The sequence below is a fragment of the Cotesia glomerata genome, linkage group LG1, assembly GCF_020080835.1.
Source record: "Cotesia glomerata isolate CgM1 linkage group LG1, MPM_Cglom_v2.3, whole genome shotgun sequence".
Taxonomy (NCBI): domain Eukaryota; kingdom Metazoa; phylum Arthropoda; class Insecta; order Hymenoptera; family Braconidae; genus Cotesia; species Cotesia glomerata.
Genome location: NC_058158.1, coordinates 29,308,795 through 29,334,862, shown reverse-complemented (window position 1 = coordinate 29,334,862; position 26,068 = coordinate 29,308,795). Strand labels below are relative to the sequence as shown.

At 35.7% G+C, this 26,068-nt stretch overlaps 3 protein-coding genes across 10 annotated transcripts; 2 read left to right on the top strand and 1 right to left on the bottom strand.

Annotated features, from left to right (window-relative positions):
• The first annotated feature begins 112 nt into the window (after nucleotides 1-112).
• LOC123274961 (ankyrin repeat domain-containing protein 17-like) lies at nucleotides 113-17,573 on the top strand. Of its 8 annotated transcripts, none has more exons than XM_044742783.1 (15): nucleotides 113-686; nucleotides 4,837-5,289; nucleotides 5,420-5,567; nucleotides 5,750-7,605; nucleotides 7,704-7,878; nucleotides 8,320-9,047; nucleotides 9,409-9,552; nucleotides 9,768-9,993; nucleotides 10,116-10,240; nucleotides 10,362-10,524; nucleotides 10,610-13,571; nucleotides 13,665-13,815; nucleotides 13,925-16,831; nucleotides 17,203-17,397; nucleotides 17,493-17,573. In XM_044742783.1, the coding sequence occupies exons 1-15, from the start codon at nucleotides 492-494 to the stop codon at nucleotides 17,514-17,516; spliced, it is 10,452 nt and encodes a 3,483-aa protein (XP_044598718.1). In that variant the 5' UTR covers nucleotides 113-491; the 3' UTR covers nucleotides 17,517-17,573. The 8 variants fall into 8 exon arrangements, with proteins under 8 accessions (XP_044598718.1, XP_044598717.1, XP_044598716.1 ...); XM_044742782.1 differs by having other exon boundaries at nucleotides 8,263-9,047; nucleotides 9,768-9,978; XM_044742781.1 differs by having other exon boundaries at nucleotides 8,263-9,047.
• Nucleotides 17,574-17,578: 5 nt separating this feature from the next.
• Nucleotides 17,579-19,876, top strand: LOC123274969. Its single transcript, XM_044742800.1, has 4 exons — nucleotides 17,579-18,699; nucleotides 18,804-18,958; nucleotides 19,043-19,115; nucleotides 19,411-19,876. The coding sequence occupies exons 1-4, from the start codon at nucleotides 18,400-18,402 to the stop codon at nucleotides 19,606-19,608; spliced, it is 726 nt and encodes a 241-aa protein (XP_044598735.1). The 5' UTR covers nucleotides 17,579-18,399; the 3' UTR covers nucleotides 19,609-19,876.
• LOC123274962 (kinetochore-associated protein 1) lies at nucleotides 19,341-26,035 on the bottom strand (the record flags this gene model as incomplete). Its single annotated transcript, XM_044742789.1, has 4 exons — nucleotides 19,341-19,688; nucleotides 19,761-19,844; nucleotides 19,913-21,022; nucleotides 21,092-26,035. Coding segments are annotated over 4 exons (6,189 nt in total), but the record flags the coding sequence as incomplete, so codon positions are not given.
• Between the last annotated feature and the right edge of the window lie 33 nt (nucleotides 26,036-26,068).

Genomic DNA, 26,068 nt, shown 5'->3' with positions numbered 1-26,068 from the left:
TGTGAAATGCACACAGAGGAGTATATATGTAGGATTTTCAGGTCTTTTTGCGATTGGGCCGCAAATGATAGTGCTTGAAAGCGAGATAGAGAAAGTAACAGAGGGTTTGGTAAGTGAGAGACAGAAAAAGGGCGAGCGACAGAGTTAGAGTGAGCAAACAAGTATCGCGAGCATGAGCACGGCTGTAAGCGGCCCCTAACGTTTGCATCCTTCGAATAGCAGCAGCAACTGCGGAGGGTATCCGGGTAGGTTGGTTGGTTGGGTTGGGGAAAAGACTAGGAACTGGCTCTGGTCGGCCATAGTCGGCCATAGTAGACATGGCGGGTGTTAGCTTACGTGAATGACGGCAATTGTGAATAGTATAATAATAAAAAAAAAGTCTAAATTGGATATTAACGATATATATATATAAATAAAAAAAGTGTTCAATGTGTGTATTTAAACACGAGAACAATAATATTGGTGTCATATGATTAATTTAGTAGGTAAAAATGCAGAATGTAGCACAAGGAACATCCTCGGATAGCCAGAATAACGATAGAACGAGTGTTGTACACGACATTACGTCGTCTACTCCCCAGTCCTCGAACTCTAGCCCCACAAAGTCTGAGACCGAGACCTTTTCGGAACCTCCACCACGCTTTATGACAGACTCATCCGAGAGTGAAGAGGACAGTATTTCTGAGGTAACTAGTACTATTTAAATCATTCTCATTATCATCATCTTTACTATCCACCATCAATCCTCCATTTTCTTTTCATACACACTTACACATCCTACTTTGAACTTTTTTTTTTTTTAGTTCGTTCGTTCGTTTCTTCTCTTCCTCTCCATCCATTTTCATTGCGCACGAGGGGCGGCCTTTCCTCCGCATCGCAGTATGCCTTCCTCAACTCACTGCCATCATCAGGCCCTCATTCATTCCATCCTTTTAATTCAGCCTATATATATGCATCTATAATATATATGTACATCCACATACACACATACACACATCTATTTATCCATCTTCATAACTATACATTTACTATTACTATTAATACGTATGTATATATACATGCATTAATCATTTATTCATTTTCCATTCGACAATTCCTCGTATTGTTTTTCCCCTAGTTTTTTTTTTTATCAAATCAACGCAACCGCTGAATCACCCAAAAAGTCATCCTACCGTTCTATTCCTTTTATTAGGAAACAATGTTTAAAGAAGAAAAATAATAATAAGTTATCTGGAAGTGGGGAAGTGGGTACTAGTTGTCAACGACCGGTGAAAAAAATTAATCAACTTGGTGAAATTGTACTTTTAAAAACGATTACGTTTTTAATCTGTGGTTTACATTGTTAAATACCTCAGTTATGACGTGTGGAAATTCGAATGTATATGTGCAGTTATAACGATAACTATAACAACAGTAATATTAATAATTTTAATAATAATAATAATAAAAAGTAAGAGAATTGCAGGCAAAGGATAAAGACAGCGCGATAGTGAGAGGCCGTAGTTGGTCTTGTGTTGAGTGAGAAAGAGATAAATCCTGTCTTTATTTGCAATGTAAGTTTGTTCTGTGTGACTGTGACATGATCGGATAATAAAATTTATATCAATGGGGACCGATCGTTTCATGTATGCACTTTTTCTCTCTCCTGTTTTATTTTTATTTATCATCATCCCAATCAGTGTCTTGACTTGTAAATAAATTGACGAAAAAACTTTGGCATGCCAATGAGATTTGTATATTAATGTGTAGTTATAAATAATAAGAAAACAATAAAAAATAATAATAATAATTGTATTTAATGGTGTTGATCGTGGTGGTCGTATCCCGCAGTCGCGTCAGGTTGCTGGTGCCTTTGATCCGAGGCCTACGACCTAGCTCTCCCACTATAATACACGAGGCCTTACATTACTTGCGCCACGATCCACGATACGCGACTGCGAACAACTACAATGTCTCTCTTTTTTTCTTAGCTTATACACTTCTTACGTTAGCTTCAATACCTAACCAACTTTTAAGCTTTTCTTAACCGCGACTTTTTTTAATAAAATACTTTCAAATTACATATTTTAATAAATAAAAATCGAATACTCGGGCTAAAATTTGTGCGCAAAGTAGATTACATAACCGGAAATATACATGCGTTTTAAGGTATGCATCGTGAGACGTCAGTCAAATACACGCACGCGGATTTATAAAACGCAAGTTAAATAAAATACACTCAATATTATATATACCTTTATTTTATTATTATCATTATCATTATAATTATTACTAGTTTTATTATTATTATTATTACCACAAACAACAACAATTACAATAATAACAATAATAATAATACTTGTATAAGTTATCCGCCATTTTTATTCGCAATAAACTGAGATCCGTGTGTCCTCAAATCATTTAATTTACGTAATTTACATAATTATTATTTTCTTTCTTACAAACTCCATTCTGTTCCATTTTTTCTCGCCTCTTATCTCCACCTCTCTCTTTCCTCTTGACATTTTTTATTATTACTGTTATTATTAAATGCAATCTAACCCATCCCAACTAATTAGTCTTGACGCATCGTGCTTTAAATCATCCATGGCTACGTCATTTACACCAATTTAAGATTCCGAGATGCTCTCCTCTTGTTATATATAACATATAATATATAATATAATAGTGTGTTGCCCCTCCTCACTTTTCCTTTACAATTGCTTGTGCATCACACTAACTCACACATTCTGATAATAAAAATACTTGCACACAGCTTACAAAAAATATAAATATACAGCATACATGTAAAGCGCCACCATGTTATGAGTGTGAAATTACCAGACAACTAATTTTTAAAAATTTTTAAATTTAATTATTAAAAAATAATCTATTAAATGTTACAGAAAGTGTTTTTTTTTATTTTTTAATTAATTATTATTACTCTTAATTAAATTATTTATAAATTTTTTTTTAATTATTTCATACAATATTACATATTTTAAATACTTAAAGGATTTAATTAATATTATTTAAAAATAAATTCTTACATATGTATATATATTTATGTACTATATTTTTCTTCCGACCATCTTGTGCAGTTAAATATTGGAACATTGGACGAAATTCTGAAACAGAAATTCAGATCTCGAAGGAATAGTGTGTGCCCTTTCTCTTCTCCACCCCTGGTCGATCCTTTGTTACGCCTCGATAGCACCGAGTGAAACATTTCGATAGTGTGTCGTGACTCGCGAGTGAATCAGCAGGGCCGTAGCTAAAGGGAGTGAATAAAATCTCGAGACCGTTTGTGCGAAAAATCTAAAATATAAAAGTGCTGAAAAATAAAATAATATTTAACAATAATAAATAGTTACTTGTGATTTTGTAAGTGTCTTGCAAATGGTTAAGTGGGTGAGTGACTGAGTGAGTGTCTGTCATGTGTGTAAGTATAAATGTGAATGTATATGTGAGTGTGATTGACACGAAAATGACGTGTGTGAGTCGAAAAATTAGCGCTCAAGTGTCAGAGTAATTTTTTAAAAAATTATCCCAGCTATCTGGAATAACTTGGAGCTGGAATGGCCGTACATTGTCAACTTTAGTGTCTTTTATTTTCTCAGTGGTACTGGACTTGTCTTGGTAGTATAGTTGGTTAGACTTGAGCTAAGGTTTCAGCAGAGAACAGAGAACGAGTAGTTTTGTGTAGAGTTGAGTTGCTGTGAGTAGACCGAATCACCCAGCCGAGGTAGAGGTAGAGATAGAGGCTCTCAAACGATTCAATATATACATATCTATATATACCTAATACTGACGTGCATCAGCTTATATTATACTTTCACCAAAGTGTCTTCTCTCTATTCCCCGTTGTTATTAATCCTTATTGTGTTGCTGGTGGTACTGATCATGTCGTGACGTTTTATTTTAATTATATGCTCTTCATTAGAGTGGAAAAGTAACATTCTTCATACTATCATCATCATCATCAACATCATCGGGGTATTCCCAATAAAATAGTAGTTCACAGTAGTAGTGTATAGTTTGTTTAATTTTTTTACGTTACATATAGCTATACACATAAGTATAAATTTATATACTTATATTTGTGTACATTAATTTTTTGTTCTCTTACGACCGATGGGTTTGTAGAGTAAGCGAGTGAGTAAGCGTACATCGTAGCTTATTATAACGTTACCGAACGTTTGATTCTATTCTATTCTCACGGCAATAAAATTTACCTCGTGTCTCGTTGATTGTTCATTCATTTAGTTAAGAATAGTTTTTTGTTGGAAAATTTTCAGTAGGTGTGATTTATAAATATTTTTCGTGATAACGGGTAACTATTTCATGGAAACTCACCTAAAATTCATGTCCTCTATCCTGCATCACAGTCTATGGCTCTTGTTCATATATATATATATATATATATATATATATATATATATATATATATATATATATATATATATATATATATATATATATATATATATATATAAGTATTCAGACGCGCATAACCTCGATTTTTCATTTCAACTCGTTCTGCATACCAGAGGAAATCGACGTCATTATTTTTTAATACGCATAAGAAAATGTCGGGCATACTAAAATCACTATTTTCATTTAATTATTGAGATTAAATACATTAAAAAAAGTTTCAATAATTATTCATAATTTATACGCAGATATATTAAAACATAAATACAGATTGAAGTTGTTGTTGAAAGAAAGAAAGATAAAAAGAGTAAATTATTTTTCAAATCGCACGTTGTGTTAAAAAAATTTTGTTTTTCATTAGTTGTCAATCAATAAATAGTTTATTATAAAATGACATTGGAATTTTATTTTAAAAATTTTCAGCCGGATATATTTCGTGCTGCGATCGAACAAGCTACATTGGAAGAAGATCACCATCACCTTGAATCATCAAAGTTTTTATTAACACCCGACGATCCAGAGCGCTCGGTTGATCCAGAGACACAAGCAAGATTAGAGGCGTTACTGGAAGCTGCAGGAATTGGTAAATTGTCATCGAGTGATGGGAAGCATTTAGCTGACCACGAGGTATTGAGGAGATTAACGTCTAGCGTCTCTTGTGCGCTAGACGAAGCCGCTGCTGCATTGACTAGGATGCGCAGTGACAATCCACGTGGACAGAACGAGAAACGCTCCCTTGTTGAAGCCTGTACTGACGGTGACGTAGGAACTGTTAGAAAATTGTTAACTGAAGGACGTAGTGTCCACGAAACTACTGAAGAAGGCGAAAGTCTGCTTTCTCTTGCTTGTTCTGCTGGATATTATGAACTAGCGCAGGTTTGTTATAATTATTTATTGTGAAAATACATTTCAATTGTTGTTGTTATTTTTATTATCATAATCATTGTATATCATTATTTATCATTATAAATATAAATTTTTTTTTTTTTTTTCATGTAATTTACAGGTATTATTAGCAATGAACGCCAACGTTGAAGATAGAGGAATCAAAGGAGATTGCACTCCGTTGATGGAAGCTGCTAGTGCTGGGCATGTTGACATTGTTAGTTTACTCATTGCTCATGGGGCAGATGTCAATGCACAATCAACTTCCGGTATGTATTATGCCAAAAATAGTACAAAATATTTTTCTTATAACCTGACTTCTATTCCTTTTGTTTATATGTTTGGATTAATAAGTATTTATGTTCTCAAACATCAATAAATAACAAAGGATTAAAGTAAGAAAGAAATAATAAAAGTAAATAATAATAAATTATTTTGAAATTATTAATAGGTAATACACCATTGATGTATGGATGTGCTGGTGGCCATGAAGATGTCGTGAGGGTATTACTTCAAGCCGGCGCGAACGTTGAAGATCATAATGAGAACGGTCATACACCATTGATGGAAGCGGCAAGCGCTGGCCACGTGCCAGTAGCCAAGATCTTACTAGAACACGGTGCCGGCATTAATACTCATTCGAATGAATTTAAAGAATCTGCGTTAACACTAGCGTGTTACAAGGGTCATCTTGATATGGTAAGGTTTTTATTGGAAGCTGGTGCTGATCAAGAGCATAAGACCGATGAGATGCACACCGCACTGATGGAGGCGTCAATGGACGGCCACGTAGAAGTGGCACGACTGTTGTTAGACTCAGGCGCCCAAGTGAATATGCCGACCGATAGCTTCGAGTCGCCATTGACACTTGCCGCGTGTGGTGGTCATGTTGATTTAGCGATGCTTCTAATTGAACGTGGAGCCAACATCGAGGAGGTTAATGACGAGGGATATACACCATTAATGGAAGCTGCTCGAGAAGGTCATGAAGAAATGGTGGCATTACTCCTAAGTCAGGGTGCTAATATAAACGCCCAGACGGAAGAGACCCAGGAAACTGCGCTCACGTTGGCGTGTTGTGGTGGTTTCCTCGAAGTTGCTGATTTTTTAATAAAAGCAGGAGCTGACATCGAGTTAGGAGCGTCAACACCGCTCATGGAAGCCGCTCAGGAAGGTCATTTAGATCTTGTTCGTTATCTTCTAGAGTCTGGAGCAGATGTTCACGCTCAGACTCAAACTGGGGATACAGCACTTACCTACGCCTGTGAGAATGGGCATACGGATGTTGCAGATCTTCTACTTCAATTTGGTGCTGATTTGGAACACGAATCTGAAGGAGGACGAACACCTTTAATGAAAGCTTGTCGAGCTGGACATCTTTGTACCGTACAGTTTTTGATATCGAAATTGGCCAGTCTTAATCGCCACACGACCAACAATGATCATACACCGTTGTCACTTGCTTGTGCAGGTGGACACCTTGCGGTGGTTGAGCTATTGCTTGCCCAGTCTGCCGATCCATTCCATAAACTCAAGGATAATTCAACTATGTTGATTGAGGCTGCCAAGGGTGGACACACCAGTGTTGTACAGCTGTTACTTGACTATCCTCACAGCATTATGATGAATGCTCAGCATAACGCTGCTACTCCTGCTCCGATACTGCAACAAATACAGCAGCAGCATCCTCAACAACAATTGCAGCAGCAGTCCCTTCAGCAACAACAACAACCACCAACTCAAATAGCCCAACCTCAACCTTTGCCTCAACAGCAGCAACAACAACAACAACAACAACAACAACAACAGCAGCAGCAGCAGCAGCAACAACCACCACCCCAACAGTTGCAGCAACAAACGGCAATCCCTCAGCTACAGCCACTAAATCTTAGTCATCAACAAGTACCGATGTCTCATCAACAACCACCATCGATCCAACAACCCCAGCATCAGCAACAGCAACCGAGCACTGAACAAAACCAAAACCAAAATCTACAACCGAAGCACAATAGCCAAAAATCGTTGCTTCGAAAGAATCGTTCGGTTACCGTGATGCCCGATGCTAGTTTAACCTCTGCTGAAGCGCAGCAAGTAAGAACTCAGCCTGCAGGTGAGGCTGTTGCTACATCTATGGATGATACAAATATATTGGATAAAGGAAGTGGTGTTTTTACCAGCTTGTCAGAACCTAATATTGCGTTAAGTTCTACACCATTACCTGTAGCCGCGTCTACGTCTGCTGAGAGTCGTAAAAATGCAAGACATGAGCAAATTCTTCATAAGCAACAAATTCTTGAAGAATTACAGGTATATTTTTGATAAAAATTTGAAATTATTCAAAAAAAAAAAAATTGATATTTTTTAAAATTAAAAAACTCTAAATAATATAATTTTAATTTTTTTAGAGGGTAGAGCGTGAACTTCAGATCAAAGGCGCAGGCCACTTGTTTTTAGGTACTCCGAATTTAGATGAACAAAAAAGACAACTGAAACCCGGTGATGGTGCAGATTCAACTGATTCACTACTGCCAGGAATGTCAAATATTGATTTACCAGCTCAATCAGCTACTGCACTTCATGGTAAGTACACAGTTATTTTTTAAACTTCAAGTTTTCACTTTATTTACTCGCGTTTCAAAGTATCGAATCTTTGCTTTTAAAAATTCCTCCTACGATTAATGAATGCCGGTGTAACTAGATGAATCAAAATTTTTAAAATTACTAACGCAGCGGTTCGGATTAATTCGGGTTTTGTCATTTTAATTAAATACATGCAGCGTTGAATTTTTTTTTTTGCACTTCATTTCTTGTCTTCGGCTACTAAACACTAAATAAAATTAATTAAATGATTAAAAAAAAAAAAAAGAAAAAACAAGTTGCTGATCGCGTGAGTATTATCAAAGTAACTTTCGTCGTAAGATAAAAAATGGCACACTCGTTCGAATGGTATTGGTGTTTCGTTAGGGTTGGTTTGCGGTGGCACGACATCCGATTTATCGGGAAGCCTGTTGTCCTATCAAGAAACCAATAAGGCCTTAGCGTATTATCACGGGTTATATCTCGCCAAACGCGTGTCGTTGGAGGAACGTCTGAGACAAGCCCAATCCATGCCTCTGGATCCTCCTGCAGGGGATGCAACATTTCCTACAACGATGACGATGGCCAACTTCACGACAACAACACCACCGCTGTCATTGCCTAGAGCTGCTGTCAGTGTACCGGGAATCACCGGGACATTGCCAACAGTAGCAGTGTCAACTGGAATCGGAGTACAACCACCGCAGATTACGGGAACGTTGACGCTTCCACACCCGATAACGGCTAGCAGTGATGTCAGTCAAAATACTGCCATAAGTGATCGACCCAAGGCTAAACCTGTCTCCAAGAAAGAGGGTAAAAATCTTCGCAAGCCCAATATTGCTGCTGGCAAGTTCATTCAACAGCAGACACAGCAGCAGCAGCAGCAACAACAACAACAACAACAACAACAACAACAACAACAACAACAACAACAACAACAGCAGCAGCAGCAGCAACAACAGCAGCAGCAACAGGCAACCATTTCTCAGTTACAACAAGCCCAACAACAACAACAACAACAACAGCAGCAACAGGTTACATTGGTCGGACTTCAACAGCAGTATCAAGAGAAACAACGACAGCATGTCTATCAACTCCAACAGGTTCATGATCTTCAACAGCTTCAGCAATTGAATCAACAACTTCAAATGCAGTTAGACCAAGTACAGGTTCGTCGATTGATTATCATGCACATTCAAGCTCAGAAATAATCTTCGAGTTGGTTACCATTTACAAATTTTTTTGTACACTATCAGATAAAAAAACATCAGTATTTTTTATCGTGAATTTATTTAGAAATTTCGTCATTTTGTTTACTTAAAAAATTATTTCGAATTGAAATTGAAATGAAATAACAATTAAATGAATAAGTAATGAAGAGAAATTGGATTAACAGAAAAAAAAAATTATTAATACTTGATAGCAATGAATAATTGGTTACCTACTCGGATCGCTGATGGACTGATTGTGCTAATGAGATCTGTTTTGGATGTTATATTGTGTGACAGTTTTGCTAATCTCTGAATACAGGTACAGCAGCAGCAACATCAGCATGACGTACATCAATCCCAAGTTGGTATTATAAGTGACAGCGGTGCTGATATCCTAGTGCCCAGTCAACTGTTGGCTCACCTTCACCCCACTCAGACTCATGTTGAGCATCTTCATGATCAGGTACAATCAAGTAGATAGAAAATTTAACAATCAAAAAACAATAAAACATTAATAAATCGTCAGAGAATGAATTAATTTTTTTAAAACTTACATTTAATCAATAAAAACTGCTTCCACGTCATTTGGATTTAAAAAATTAAAATAACCACAAATTATATTCATAATTAAAAATAAAAACGATGTTTTGATGTATATGCATTTAACTTTAAATGTAGCAAACAACACAGCAAAATATTTCGGAGCCTCTGGACTCGGAATTGGCAAGATTGCATAGAGATACAGCTTGTCCATTCTTTGCTGCCGCTCCTAAAGCTAAAGCACTAACTGCGGACAGTACTGTTTTGAAATTGGATGATGGAATGCAGATACCGATGGATGAAGTTGCCGAAATAATAGAATCAATTACCTTCGACGATGTGCCTAACGGTAACTATATGGCTCGTAAGATCATCGCGATATTTTTATCTCTTAAATATTATAATAACTTATTTATTTTTATTCCTATTATAATTATTTTTTAACGGAATATTTGCCATTTTTTGTTTAACTCTTTACTTCCACAGTTGGTCCAGACGATCAAGATGAATTAGAACTAAAGAAATTTGGTATTTGCGACAAAGATCAAGAGCAGCTTTCAAAAGACCTTGTATCGATGGAGCAGCATCAGGTATTACGTCAAGTTGAGCAGGTAACTTTTATATTAATTCGATAGGACAAAAATTTTTATTATTTAATTTGATAAAAATATAATTTTTCCACTTATTTTTTTATCCATTGCGAATGATTAATTTATAAATAATAAATTTTAGGATGCCAGTGGTTCCGGAAGACGATCCAGCGAAAGATTAAATCGAGAAAAAACATTAGATGATGTTTATAAGAAAGGTTTCAAACGTGGTTTACGTATGGCTGCTGCCGCTCAAATCCGTGGCACAGAAACATCTTACGAAGAGCCTGGAATAGATCCAACGAGTATGATTAATATTTTATTAAAAAAATTTTTAAGTCAAACTTTATTAAAATTTAATATGCAATTTTAACGATCACAATATTTTAGTTATAGATAATCTTGTATTGGGTTGGAACTTGAATGCAGCTGCACGGAGCAAGGAAAAAAATGGAGGTAAAGTTAGTGCTGGTACTAGTAGCAGTAGCTCAAGTAGCAGCATCAGTAGTAGCAGTGCAAGCAGTAATCAGGTTCAAGTAGCAACGCAGACTCAAGGACTGGCAACAAGTGCCGTGGCAAGTCTTACGGAACCTGACAAAAAACAAGTATATACTGCAAATGCCTGTGCTAAAGAGAAAAAAGCTAGATATGCTCTTTTATCACAGCAACCTTCTCCATGTCAACAACAACAACAACAACAACAGCAGCAGCAGCAGCAGCAACAACAGCAACAGCAACAGCAACCACCACCACAACCACAACCACAACCTCAACAGCAACAGCAACAGCAACAGCTATCGCAACAACAAACCATTGTGGGCCCGGTAGTGACTGGTCAAGTACAGCAACAGCAACAACAAGTTCAGCAACAAGTTCAACAAAATTATCAATTGGATCCTGCCATAAGTGCAGTAGGAAATTATACAGGCAATAGCGTAGTACCTGCAGGTGCTCAGGTCACCGCAGATACAGCTCCAGCTACTTATCCACCGGCTAATCAAAACCAACAATTTGCTTGTATGGATGTTGATTCAGAAACAGACAGCAATCATGACACTGCATTAACGCTTGCATGCGCTGGTGGGCATGAAGAACTCGTTGAATTCCTACTGAGTCGTGGTGCCGATATCGAACATCGTGATAAAAAGGGCTTTACTCCATTAATATTAGCAGCAACTGCTGGTCACCAAAAAGTTGTTGAGATACTTTTACATCATAACGCAGACATTGAAGCACAGTCTGAGCGAACAAAGGATACTCCTTTGTCACTTGCTTGCAGTGGTGGAAGATTCGAGGTTGTAGAATTATTACTGTCTCGTAACGCCAATAAAGAACATCGCAATGTATCTGACTATACTCCACTTAGTTTAGCTGCATCTGGTGGTTATGTCAATATTATAAAACTTTTACTGCAGAATGGAGCTGAAATAAATTCACGTACCGGTTCAAAACTTGGAATTTCTCCACTGATGCTTGCTGCTATGAACGGACATACTCAAGCGGTTAAATTACTACTGGATATGGGTAGTGATATAAACGCGCAGATTGAAACAAATCGTAATACTGCTTTGACTCTCGCTTGCTTCCAAGGTAGACATGAAGTTGTAAGTCTGCTTCTTGATCGTAAAGCAAATGTTGAGCATCGCGCTAAAACAGGACTAACACCGTTGATGGAAGCTGCTAGTGGTGGTTACGTTGAAGTTGGTCGTGTTTTATTAACTAAAGGCGCTGATGTTAATGCAACTCCTGTCCCATCGTCGCGTGACACTGCCCTTACTATTGCTGCAGACAAAGGTCACTGCCGTTTTGTTGAATTATTATTATCACGTGGTACCCAAGTTGAGGTTAAAAATAAAAAAGGTAACAGTCCGTTGTGGCTTGCTGCTAATGGTGGGCATCTTAATGTTGTTGAACTTTTATACAATGCTGGAGCTGATATTGATTCACAAGACAATCGTAAAGTGTCTTGTTTGATGGCAGCATTTCGTAAAGGGCATACTAAAGTTGTTAAATGGATGGTTAGTCATGTTACGCAGTTTCCTAGTGATCAAGAAATGACAAGGTATATTGGTACAGTCAATGATAAAGAATTATTAGAAAAGTGTCAAGAGTGTGTTAAAGTAATTCGCGCTGCTAAAGAAACACAAGCCGCTAAAGCCAATAAAAATGCTAGTATACTATTGGAAGAATTGGATATGGAAAAAACCCGTGAAGAATCTAAGCGTGCCGCTGCTGCTCGTCGACGTGAACGTAAGAAAAAGAAAAAATTAGAAAAGAAAGAAGAAAAACGAAAACTTCATGAAGAAAATAAAAAGAATGAAACGATTTATGAAGACAAAGAGGATGCGTCGAAAAAATCCGAAGATGAGGATGCTGATAGGGCTGACGAAAGTGACAATGAAGAGGGCGGTGCCGATAGTTGTGAACGTTTAGACAATGTTCCGTCGCCGTCACCAGTTAATCGTAGCCCAGATGATCCAGATAAAGAAGAGGGTGACAGTGGTATAGATGCTAATAGCCAAGGAAGCTGTAGCAGTAATGATGTTAAAGCACGCGAGAGAAAGAAAGATAAGAAAAAGAAGAAAAATAATAATATTAACAGTAATAATAATAGCAACTCAAATAATAGTAATGATAAAGACACCTCTCCTCATCGCCCTCAATCTTCAGTTTTTGCTTCTTCTTCATCATCAAATATCTCCCAATCCTCGATAGTAGCACCTAGTAGTAAACTTCAAAGTTGTTCTTCAACTTCGACTACAACTATTTCTAATTCTTCTTGTGCTCCTGATAAACGCGCTTCAACTAGTAATAGTAATACCGGAGGTGGTACGTCAGGTTCAATGAGTACCTCGTCTGGTAATTCACGACAGCCAGTTGCATCTTCCTCTTCTAGTGGTGGTAGTATTAATTCCTCCGAGCGTAAACTCAAAGGACTTGTATTTGAGTCCTCTCGACATCCCGCAGAACGTGAGGACTTTGAAGCAACCGGTAACGAAAATTATGTTTCTGGAAAAGGAAAAAAATCTAATAATAACAGTAATAGTAATCAGTATGATAATGATGGAATAAATAATAGTGTTAAAACAACAAATTCGACTAGTCCTAAACAGGGTGGTAAACGTGAAGAAGGCTGGAAAGAAGTTGTTCGTAAGGGACAGTCTGATTCTGATTCCGGTAGATTTATGAATTCTCCATGTCGTTCTAAAAAAATATCAGTTCCACCAAATGCTATTAGCCGTGTTATTGGTCGAGGTGGTAGCAATATTAATGCTATTCGCGCTGCAACTGGTGCTCACATCGAGGTTGAAAAGCAGAGCAAATGTCAAGGCGAACGTATTATTACGATAAAGTAAGTAGTTCATGCATTCCGTCAATATTTAAAATAATAAACTATTAATTGTCTGTTACGTGAATTATTAAAAATTTTTTTTATTTTTAACAGAGGTCCAACTGAGGCTACTAAGCAAGCTCATACTTTGATAGCTGCTCTTATAAAAGATCCTGACGTAGATATCCTTCAGATGTTGCCAAAGAACAAACTCACCGTGATAACTTCTTCAACCTGGGATAAATCGACGGTACCCACGAGTGCCGTAAGTGTTTATCCCTTATTGAAATGAATTTCTTAGAGTCTATTTAATTATGTTGTTTAATCGTTATTTTTGTGTTTTTTTTTTTTTTTTTTTTCCATATTTTTAATAGTCATCCAAACCTAAGATGGGACCGGTAAATAAACCAGCAACATCTGTAACTGGGACCACTAGTTACGCAACTAAATCCGGTTATACATCATCAGGAATATCTTCTGTCGTTCAAATAATGCCACTAAGATCATCATCTTCTATTAAATTAGCCGGTGCATTTTCAGCGCCTCTATCACGCGCAACTGCACCGCGACTGGTGGCCGCAGCTGAAAAACGAGCGCACGCTGCCGCAGCAGCAGCAGCTGTTGCAGCGTCTGGAGGACAGGTATCATCGTCATCTAATACCAGAACAACAATGTCTTATACTAGTGCTATTATGACCTCGGGAAGGGCTACTAAGCTTATAACAACAACTGCACCACAGACATTTGCTGCAAAATTATCTGATATCACTGCCTCGACTCATACAACTACCACGACTGTACAGTTGAATCATACAAATCAGATTAATAACAGTAACAATAACAACAGTGGTAGCAATAGTAATAAACAAAAATCCTCTATATCGTCATCAATGTCTCAATCAAGTTCAGTAATAAATAACGTTATGTCATCAACACCATTGACACCGCTAACTTTACCCCATCAAACCATGACGAGCACATCGCCCAAGCACTGCCGAACACTGCCGTCTTTATCTGCTCCAAATATATCAGGACACTATAATAGTAAAACTTATTCATCATCTGGTTCTATAAACAATCAGTCGTCCACTGTAACGTCTGCTGTTGTTTCGAACGGCTCCGAAAATATTGCCTCATCAACTGCTGTTACTTCTATGCGTGTGACACCATCGCCACCAGTTGTTACTCAATCAAATAGTTTTCAACAACAGCAATCTCAACAATTACAACAGCAACAGCAACAGCAGCAGCAACAACAACAGCAGCAGCAGCAACAACAACAGCAACAGCAACAACAGCAGCAGCAGCAGCAACAGCAACAACAGCTGCAGCATCAGCAACAACAACTCCGGCAGCAACAACAACAGACAGAACAACAACATGCACAGCAGCAACAGCAACAACAACAATTACAGCAACAGCAACAGCAACTACGGCAACAACAACAGACAGAACAACAACATGCACAGCAGCAGCAACAAGCTCATCATCTATCACATCAACAACAGCAATCATCGCAATCAATGCGCAGTACGACTCCAGTTATGTCAGGAATTATGGAACAATCTGGACCACATCAAGCTCAACAGCAAACGAATACACCACTTGAATACTCGCTGTTTAATGATAGTTTTTCAAAGGTTGCTCAACAATCAGTATGGGGAAGTCGTGAAAACGAATCTCAAAAGGGTATGAACTTCGCAACAGTTGCTGGGGGTGGTGGATCTACCAATTCTTCCAATAAATTTGACAATTCTCCTGGTAAATTTATTGACAGTTCACCACCTCAAGTGGATGCTTCTAAGGCACCTGGCTACAGAGGTACAGCTATGTGTTCACCAGTTTCTAGTAAAACAAATAATAGTAGTGTTTTATCGTCAGGAAATTCCGTAATAGGCAGTGTATCGGGTGTCTCGCCGTCTGGTATTCATAATAGCTTACAGCAACAACAGCAGCAATATCAAGCGTCAATAAATAATTATTTGAATGAGCATCAGTTGCCGAATAAATCATCGAGTTTAGCAGTTGCACGGCCAGTCATGAATCAACAGCAGAGTATGGAATTACAGAGTGCTGGAATAAATCAATTCAATAGAGCTGTATACGCCAGTGATCTTGCCTCACGGAATATGAATGTTAATCACCAGCAGCAGCATCAACAATCTCAGCGAGAGATGCAACAATCTCAGCAGCAACAGCCACAACAACAGCAGTCGTCTCATTCGTCTCAGCAGCAACAACCTCAATCGCAACAGCAACAATCTTCACAGCAGTCTCAGCAGCAACAACATCAACAGATGCAAGCACAACAGCAACAACATATGATGGCATCAAACTCCCAGCAAAATCTAGACGGGTTATTTAAAAACAGCAGCAGTGGATATGACCACGCTAATGTTAATTCTAATTTATTAAAAATGGTACCAAACGATGGGCAATCGAGTGCCGGTCATCCGATGATGCCATTTCATCCACATATGCAGAGTTTCGCTCCATCTATAAGCCAATCAGCGAGTGTTAGCACGACTGTTAGTATGTCAAGATTAAATCCACGTGCTCCTGATTTTTCAAGCTCGTTGCATCTCAATAATAAACCCCAGGTGACGATGTTTAATCCACCAACGGGTATTCATCCGAATATGTTTGCCCAAGTACCAACAGCACCACCGACTGGTATGCAACCTACTAATTTAGCAATGCTCGGTAATTATCCTCTGAATAAATATCAACAGCAGCAACAGCAACAACCACCGACAGGTGGACCTAATTCACGAGGACAACCACCTCCACCTACTCATCCATCAGGTATATCATCAAATGGGCAAGCAAGATGGCAATTTAATCATCCACCACACAGTAATTATCCACCACACCAAGATCAAATGATGGCACAAATGGGCTTTCCTAATCACTTGGGTAACATTGGTGCTACTCAAGTTGGTGGTATTGATTTGATAACTGGCTTGGAAAACGGCGGCTCACCGACAATGTCACCGTCATCTCCAGGTCAAGTTACACAGGAGATGAATCAATTAAAAATAGAGGATCGTAAAGTACCTAGGCCTATTGGTACTGAGAGAGCATGGAAAAATTACAATTGTAATATGGGACCTGGTGGTGATGCTGAGCCTCCTGTTAATTGGATGATCAATGATAAATCTGTCGGATCTTGGAATATACCTGGAATGGAGAGACAACAGATGTTCAGAACAAATGCTTCCTATAATCGTGTTTCCAATATGGAGCCGGATATTCAACAGATTATTGAATCACCATTTTCGGTAAATACATATAAACAATTTTTTTTTTTTTTTTTTTTTTTTTTTTTTTTAAGGTAAAAGACCCCGTTATTGACACTGGCCTAAATGATTGACACTTGCAATTTTATTATAATTAAAAAAATAAAATGTTCTCAAAAAACCAATTATCTTAAAATTTATAATTCAAAAATTATATTTATTAATTTATTAGAATCAATTTGTTTTATTTAATTAAAATAAAACTGCAAGTGTTAATAACTAGTTCAGGGTCAATAACTGGATCTTTTACCTTACAACTACAAATAAAAAAAATTAATTGAGTTAATGTTGTAGTAACATAAAGTAACATAGAGTAACATAAACTAATGTTAAATTATTTTATTTTATTATAGGGCCATATGGAAAATCCACAAGCATATCCTAATGGTAGTGCTTCAGGATTATCTATGATACCTGGACTACTATTCCCAGGACAGTATGGAAACGCGGCGGTTTTATCAGAAATACCACCTCCAAATGATACAACTAAAATGGATGCACCAGGATGGGGAATGCCCGATCCGACGGTCCAAGATAAACATCACCCGGTAAAATATTTATTTTATTTTTGATGCACCAAAATTTATCTTGATATAAATATTTATTGACAATAATTATAATGTACTTTTATTTTATTTTATAGGGATGGAACAAATGGACTCACTAATTGCTGTAGCTGAGACCTTAATTCTCGTTACACGGCTTCTTTTATTCTCAATACTGCGAAAAAATTTGAAAAAAACCATCATGAAGACGCAAGATACTTGGAATGAATTATTACTATTAATGATAATGAATAATAAAAATTAACATAACAAAAAAGAAAAAAACAAAAAAACTAAAAAATAAGAAAAATGAAAAAAAAAAAAATACTAGTAGTAGTAGTTGATGAAACTGGCGTAAGCGTGTTGTTTCTAGACACCACAATTAATTACATTACTACCTTATATTCATTGACACCCAGAAAATCCAATATATTACTTGTCATGTTAGGTGATAAGATGGTAAATCCTTATTACAATTTATTGCTATTATTATCTTCTAATATACTTATTCGATACCAATTAATAAAATTGGAAATATGTGGCGGCGTGGAGGCTAACGTGAGCCAAGGAGCGGTCATGTGAAAAAAAAATAATGCAAAAAAAAAACAAAAAAATTAAATTGACTGTTTTGATTATTTAGTAGAGCATTATCGATTGATCGATAAATGTACTACTTTATTACCTTTCCTAATTATTTTTTTAATGTTTTATCTAACTATTAAATCTTAAATTTATTATGCTGTCTATTTTAATTTGCATTAATTATTAATTATTAATAGTAGTATATAGTAATATTATTTGGAATATAATTTAATTGTTGGCTGGCATAATTAAGCATATGGGCCAGAATTGTTGCAATAAATCGTGTCATTCATAAAAAATATTTATTAACTCCATTTTTATAAAACCAGTCATTTTTATTTTTAAGTATTTTCTTTTTTTAATTTCATTTCATAAATTTTCAATATTTTGACAGTCTCGGGTGTAGCACATTTTAGCATAATTATGCAATTTTTACGATACGCTTGCGTCGAATTAGCGGCGCGTAAATATTTACAAACAAAAATGGCAACTGTGAGGTTATCATCAAGTTATTTATCTTGTTTAAAGTGGAATAAACAATTAAATAAGATTAACTCAATTTGTAGAATACAATTATTGTCTTCATACTCCAATAACAATAAATTAAATAATATACAACCAAGATTTCTGAGACGAGAACTGTCAAATAAATTTTTATTGCCTCATAACCTCGATTGGTGGGTGACTAAACGGTGGAAATCTAAAAAACAAAAACTATCAAGTGTAATTTATTTATTTATTATTTACATAATGCAATTAATACATATAATTAATTTAATATTAGCTTTTAAGAAGTAATTTTTTTTTATTATTATTTTTTCAAACAGCAAAATCAAGATGACAGCGACGATGAAAAGGACGAAGTTGATGATGAATTAGAATCCATAGTATCTGGTAATAAAAATAATAAAGTAATAACAGCTCATGTAAGTTCAATGAGGATTGATGCTGTTTTTAAGGCTGGAATGGGTATTGCTCGAAAGTAAGTATTCATTATTAAATTTATGTATAATTTTTTTCAAAGAAAATTAAAACCTTTTTATTAAAATTATTATTTACTTTTTAGTAAAGCCGAAACTGCATTGTATGAAAGTAGATTACGTGTCAATGGTAAGAAAGTACTCAAAAAAGGATTACAGGTATTAAAAAATTACAAGACAAAATTATATTGAAATTAAGAGACATCTGATTATTTTTAACTAATAAATTAGAGCAAGAAAAATTTATTTAAAAAATTCCATCTTTAAAAGCTTTGAAAAATTATGAGTGCAATTTTTTATAAATCATTTTCTAGACCTAGATTATTAAAGAAAAATAAAAAAAATTGTCAAGTGTCTACTAATTTCAATTTCATAAGACATAAATTAAAATAGTATAAAAAATTTTTAATATTTACTTAAATTCATTATTTATACATTAATTGATTTATTACAGATTGGACTTGAGGACGAAATAGATTATATTCAGGGTCCAAGTCCGAAAAACCCCAATTTTTTAGTTGTTACTCGTTTAACTGTATTAGATGCCAGTGATCATCCAGAAGGATATAAACTTAAATTATTGCGTGAAAAATCACTGACGATTGAAAATTATGATGATTCTTGGAAACCTTCCGAGGATTCTAATTCATAACAATTGTACAAATATATACAATTATAATACTATTGTTCAATGGACATTTTAGTTCTGGCTTGGTTCAACATCGTAATAGACTGTAAATAAATAATATAAATTTATTATCAATATACATTAAATAAAAAATCGTGATCAAAGCATTTACTTACTTGGTAAACGATGGATACACCTTTACTCGCTAAATCTAACATTTTACTCGTTATTTCTTCGTAATTTAGATTTTGTAGTAGTTTCTGAAAAGAAATATAATTTATTTATCAAATTACATTAGGTATTCAAGGGTGATAAAATAAATTTATACCTTTAGAACAATTTCTTGTTCATTTCCACTCAAAAAAGGAAGGAGACTTGCTGCGAAATGTGATTGTTTAGCCAGAATACAATAATTTATGATAGAGCTGAATTGAAGTTTGTCAATAATCGGACATACATGCAACAATCTTAGTGCTTCGATGCAGTTATCGACACTTTTAGAGCTATGATCAAGTTTATTAAACGGTTCATTTATAATCAATTGCCAAGCAGCAATGTAACCAGGGAAATTAATAATGCGGTCAATTGAACCAAGTTTCAATAAGTTTTTCTTTAATTCTTGGACAAGTAAGTACTTTACCATATACTCTAATGCAGTATTAAGATAACTGAGATCCTCAATATTATAATCCAGGTACAACTGCGGAATCAGTCCTAACGCACGCGGCGTACTGTACTGGCTGTTCACTAGAATCTGTACCAGTTTTTGTTTAGAGCACATATCAAAATTAGTAATGCTATATGACAATCCAAATCTTTCTAGCTCTGTTAAATACTGGAGTGATTTCATGTACTGATTGACGCGCTGTGGATCGCGTTTGGCGTAATCAGCTAACGCTACTTCATCCTTTATAGACTGGAGCACTCTCAGAGCACGGAATCGCATACCTGGTTCATAAAGATTCCCGTAGTCTTCATCATTAACTTCTATTAAGCTGATATTAAGCAGATAATTTGCATAATTTTCAGAATTGTCCGAACCAACAAGATAGCAAGCCCGCAGCAAATTGTCATCAGTCGTAAAAGTATCACCCGTAGTACTATTAGATAATGTTGAAAAATCGTTGAACATATTTAAAGTATCATTGGCTTTGTTGTCACCAACTTCGGGCTGAAGCCATTCGTGTAGTAACGCCAAGCGTATTTTCATTAAATTTAATTTGAATATATCTCCTAACTTTGTCACCGCTGCATTTATATCAGGACGATTTTTAATAACTCCTTTATAACGTGCCGGTATTGTTTCATCGTGATACAATTCTCGGACCAACTTCTCCGGATTTTCGACTAGATTCAAGTACCTGTCTTGACCTAATCCATAAGTATACAAAGTATGCTTTGATGTGTACTTGAAATATTTTTCCTCTATTTTATAGAGCTGAAATAAAATGATTTATTAATAATAAACAATAAAAAAAAAATAAATTACCTTAAATAAATAAATTACCTTCGATTTGATAGAATCATCTGGAGCTAGAGGATCATCAACTTGTTGCTGCCAATTTTGTGCATACAAAAAACATTCCTTAGCAGCAGCAACTCTATCAGCACCAGGAGGCGTATAATTAACTACATGGTACCAGGCTGCTGCACCATACTGAATTTCTTCTTTTTGTTTAATACAAACATTAATACATTTCTTTATTTCTTGAAGAAGAGCACCGTTACGCAAGTGTATTGACCACTCATTGTGACTGTGACTGGAAGCTTTATTGTTCGTCACGGAATTATGAGGCCAAGCTTCAGCAACAGCTCCTTTAACCGCTAATGTGCAAATACAGTAATTGGCTATTTTAAGAACCGGCGCTATTTTTAACCATTCTTCATAAGTTTTTAAATTTAATTCCTGTGTTATTAATTTAAAAATAGATACTTTTGGCAGGTACGGCAGTCGCCACTGAGCAATCGCCGGTAATGAATGCTCATCTTGACAGTAATTCAACCATTCTTCACGTTCAATGTCTGTCGGTGGGCTAATACGAATGTAATTTTTCAAAAAACGTAAGTAACTTTGTAATTCAAAATCCTTTTCATTACCAAGATTCAGCAGCAAAAGGAAGATTTCATAATGATAAAAATTAACTCGTTGCTTTAATGTCTCCAAATGTGTTTTTATTTCACTGTGTTTGCTGTCTTCAACATTTTTTATTTTTTTTATTAATTTTTTGCAGACGTTTTCCAGTTCTTTTATATCAGTCTCATCCACTTTGAGATCCTTCTTACCGTCTTTTCCAGTTGTAAGACTGTAATTTGGTTGCCATGACAACAGCAGAGTTTCAAGCAATTTTAAATAACAGTCTTTTAAACTGAATCCAAAGTTACAGCAGAATTCTTCTAGTACTTTCAGAGCTTCTCGTTTCTTCGACTTCATAATACGTATCATAATATTACGTTTACCTTCGATATTGCTTTGCAATACTTCCTGATGAGAAATACCATACTGACCGAGTCTCTCTGCCCAGCAGTGAATTATTCTTTGTTCATTGAATAAATCAATATGAGAATCATTTTTAATTAATCGACAATACTCGTAGCCCAAATCTTTGATAACTCGATCACGCGACGGATCAGTTTGAAAATATTTTGAAATCGACGCCAATATTTTGATAACTTCTGACTCATCTTGTAAAAATAAACACGCTAGTCCTAGATGAATATCAAATGACCTGTTGCTTACCAATTTTTTTAACAACATACAACTGCAATGTTTCATCACTATTTTAATTTCTTTAACAGCTTCTTCACTGACCGGTTGATAAGAACACAATTCCGTTTGAATGATCATAAATATTTTTAACAAAGCGTAATCGTGATGCTCACTTTGAACGGCTTTAACTTTATGAAATAAATTCTTGATAATGTATCTGATAACTTCTGGATCTACCTCTAAAGCTTTTTCTTTACCTCTACTAATATTCTTGTAATGGCGACAAATATCCAAAGCATCTTTTAAAAGAGGCAGTAGAATATTTCCAGGCGAGAAGGACGCGTCTGTATAAATTGGATACAATTTAAATGACAGCGGAGATTGTAATCCAGTTTCCATTTTCTCAGCGCCTACAGCTTCACTGTAAGCCTCGATACGATTAATCAGAAGCAAATTTTCAGTCAAAGATTCTGTTTTTTCTGTGCTATGAATTAAAGTTGATGAGCAAGAATTTTTTAAACAAATAGCCAGCTGGGAGTTGTCGTCAAGATTCAAAAGTAATTCGGAGCAGATTTTAATTATGTACCTACTCTCATCAGGATCTGGAGACATTCCTGCACTGTTCAAGCGATCAATTATGTAATCTTTCAACTTTTGCGGAGGTGATATTTGTTGCAACACTTCATGGAGTCCAAAAAATTTTGGCAAGCCCAATAAATCGCTCACTCTTTCAACACGCTTGCAAATAATCAACCAATCCGTATCATCCTCACACATACTAACTATCCTGACAATATAACTGTGTATTATATCTTTTTTATGCAAGCAATACTTATTTTGATTAACATCAATATCAAATTCTTTAAACAAACGGTAAATATTTTTTAACAATTTTAATGTTTGGTAAGAATCATTTAATTCAGCGTACTTTTTATTCTTTGTACTCGTTAACGCTTCTTTTAATTTATTCTCTAAAGTATTTTGTACTTCCATATAATACTCCAATGATGTATCAAGTTTATTGTAACTTAATTTAATTTTGATCATGTCGACTATTTGCTGACAACAATTTATTAGTAAATCACCATTCAATTTATCAATTGTATCCATAAATCTTTCAGTATTACCGCGACTTAATTGATAATTAAGACAAGTGAAAATAACTTCTTGCCTTAAATTATTATCTGCTTTTGTTAACTCGAACAAATCTTCAACCATATCCGTGCGATCTTGTTTGATGATATTTTTATACAAATTAATATTACAACCAATGTGAGCGAATCCGTATTTTTTTAAAATCAATTTAAGGGTGATACTGTTGCTTTCAATATGAATTTGCGCTACCAGTGGATGGTTGTACTTGTAAGATTGATCAGCAAGTGTTGACAAAGCGTCACTCCAAGGCACTGGTGCTTTCTTTAACACTTCCAAAGTCTGCTGCAAGCGGTTCTGGATGTTATGGATGTAACTTATAACAACAGTGAGCCGTTTATCCCAAGGCGCTTTGTCACCGATCCACCACTGTTTGGAGTTCTTCAAAGTGTTCTGAATGTACGTCGAAAGAACTTCATCGTTCTTCAAGGAGTGATTAACCATGTATTGGTTTAAAAAATTGCTCATCAGCCCAGGAATTTCATCAATGTGTATTTTATTAAGCAGCAGAGTAACCACGTCAACCGGGTTACTCAGATAAGTATTGAGCGGTAATAGAACTTTATAGTGTGTTTTTAGATCTACTAGATCAGAAACTGCTTGCATTAGCTTCATCAACCGATGGAACTGTGAATTTTTATTAGTGTACTGCTGATGAAGTTGAAAACACACTTTATACTCTTCAAAATGCAGCAAATCAACGAGTCCTTCTAAAAATTGTAACCCAATAGCCGGCCACTGGTCACGATGAGACTTCTCTAGAGATTTGGTCTTCTTATAGCCCCACAGAATTATTTCAGTCAGAGAGCTAGGTATGAACGAAGTAACTGAAGGAATGAATTGGTGTAACCAAGGCCACAAATCAGTGGGTCCTAAATTACCAGGAATCACTTCTAAAATTTGTTCTACTGTTCCTCTACCTACTTTCGGAGCTATCGATGAAATATGACGCGTCCATATCAGTGCAGCTGCATGTACTTCTCCTAGAGACAAATATCTAATACACTCTTCAAGTAAATTAGCTCTTGAAAATTTATCCCATTCCTTTATATCTGTAAAATCATCGCTTCTGTACTCAGATCTTACCTTCTGGATGCATTCAAAAGTCTCTAGTTTTTTCAGAGTATCACTTACTTCATGCAGAAGACGAGAATTATCTTCGGTGATAGATGCGGTCGACGATAAATTAATGCAATCAAAAATACGCTTCTTTGTGTACATATACAGCCGCTTAGTGTCTTGGTAATCCCGAGTCAGAGTTTTGCTGCAACATTCGTAAATATATTTAACGTCTTTTATTTGATCTAATATTGAAATAAAACTATCTAGATCAACAGTTTCATTGTCATCCAGCTGCGGACGTAGTTGATTCATTAATACTGATAGCTGTGCCTGGAAAATACATTCGCAATTTAATTTAAATTTACTTGCAAATTCTCTTGCCTCATAAAATCGCTGCTGTTTCAGTAGTCTCTGGAGCCGGTATTCTGGTAAGCTTTCTCCAATGGATTTTACACGGATAGCGCTGACCAGATCACTCGAATTCTTCATTCCTTCGATGATCATCAAATTGTCGATCAATTCACCACCTACAACATCAATTAAATATGTTGTTCTTGGTACAGTCATAGTAAAAATAATTTTAAAATCTGGAAAAGACATTAAATGAAGTGACGTCGTGTCTGCTGAAGGCTCAGAGTCCATCAAGACCAGCATGTGGTTACTGTCTGAAGCTTCTTGTAGAGTTACAAAATCTGCAACTGGACCATCCCATACTTTTTTACCGATGAGTGTGTTGAGGTGCACGATACTCAGACTTTTATCAGCACGCAGACAAATCATCCCGCTGTAGTTTTTGAAAAATTGTGCTTTGATGTACTGATAAGGTAACGACTTTAACGGACAAGAAATATTTGCTGGAAATAAATATATATCATCACCTAAAGTTACCAATGTTTTCACTGATGTTTTATTTGATTGTTTCAGATCTGCATACTTTATTTTCGAATTTTGAACTGACAGTACCTGAATAGCCTTGATAATATTATCATCGTCCGCATTGGGACTGACAGCTTTATTGAAATCATTAATTTGATAAATTTTACCTACAGAAGTAACAATAAATAAATTTACCAGATCATTTTGTTCATCTAGGCAGACTTTGATGATTCGATGACACTGAAAGTGTTGGTGCAGGTCAAGGCAGAATATTTCTTGACCAGCGTCTGTGAGAGTAAAACAGTGAAGTTCTGCTGGTTCAATGGATACAAATAGCAGTGAAATATCTTTTGACAAACAGTAGCTGGTGACTTGTGAGTCAAAGCCGATGCTTGATAGCACATTGTTACAAGACAAGTCGTTGAATATTGTTATGGAGTTGTCAACACTCACGCAAAGTCTTGTGTCAAATACAGTTGCGGTCACTTTAGGATTTTCTTCGATTTCAACGTCTGGTTGGATAACTGCCAGTGTCCAGGTTTCATAAATAGATCCTGGAGTTTCGGCGAAATTACGGGTTCCGAAATTAGCGGTTTCTTCGTCGGCATCAAAGCCAGATGATATTTTAGTCCACATTATAATTGATAAATAATACTAATTATCGTTTCAAATTATTATAATTTAACT

What these genes read in the sequence shown, in the direction of transcription:
- LOC123274969 (XM_044742800.1), top strand. Translation starts at nt 18,400, where the DNA reads ATGCAATTTTTACGATACGCTTGCGTCGAATTAGCGGCGCGTAAATAT. An exon ending in GGAATGGGTATTGCTCGAAA is followed by an intron (nt 18,959 to 19,042) that starts GTAAGTATTCAT and finishes TTTACTTTTTAG; the next exon opens with TAAAGCCGAAACTGCATTGT. An exon ending in TACTCAAAAAAGGATTACAG is followed by an intron (nt 19,116 to 19,410) that starts GTATTAAAAAAT and finishes GATTTATTACAG; the next exon opens with ATTGGACTTGAGGACGAAAT.
- LOC123274961 (XM_044742781.1), top strand. Translation starts at nt 492, where the DNA reads ATGCAGAATGTAGCACAAGGAACATCCTCGGATAGCCAGAATAACGAT. An exon ending in CAATGCACAATCAACTTCCG is followed by an intron (nt 5,568 to 5,749) that starts GTATGTATTATG and finishes AATTATTAATAG; the next exon opens with GTAATACACCATTGATGTAT. An exon ending in GAACGTATTATTACGATAAA is followed by an intron (nt 13,572 to 13,664) that starts GTAAGTAGTTCA and finishes TATTTTTAACAG; the next exon opens with AGGTCCAACTGAGGCTACTA.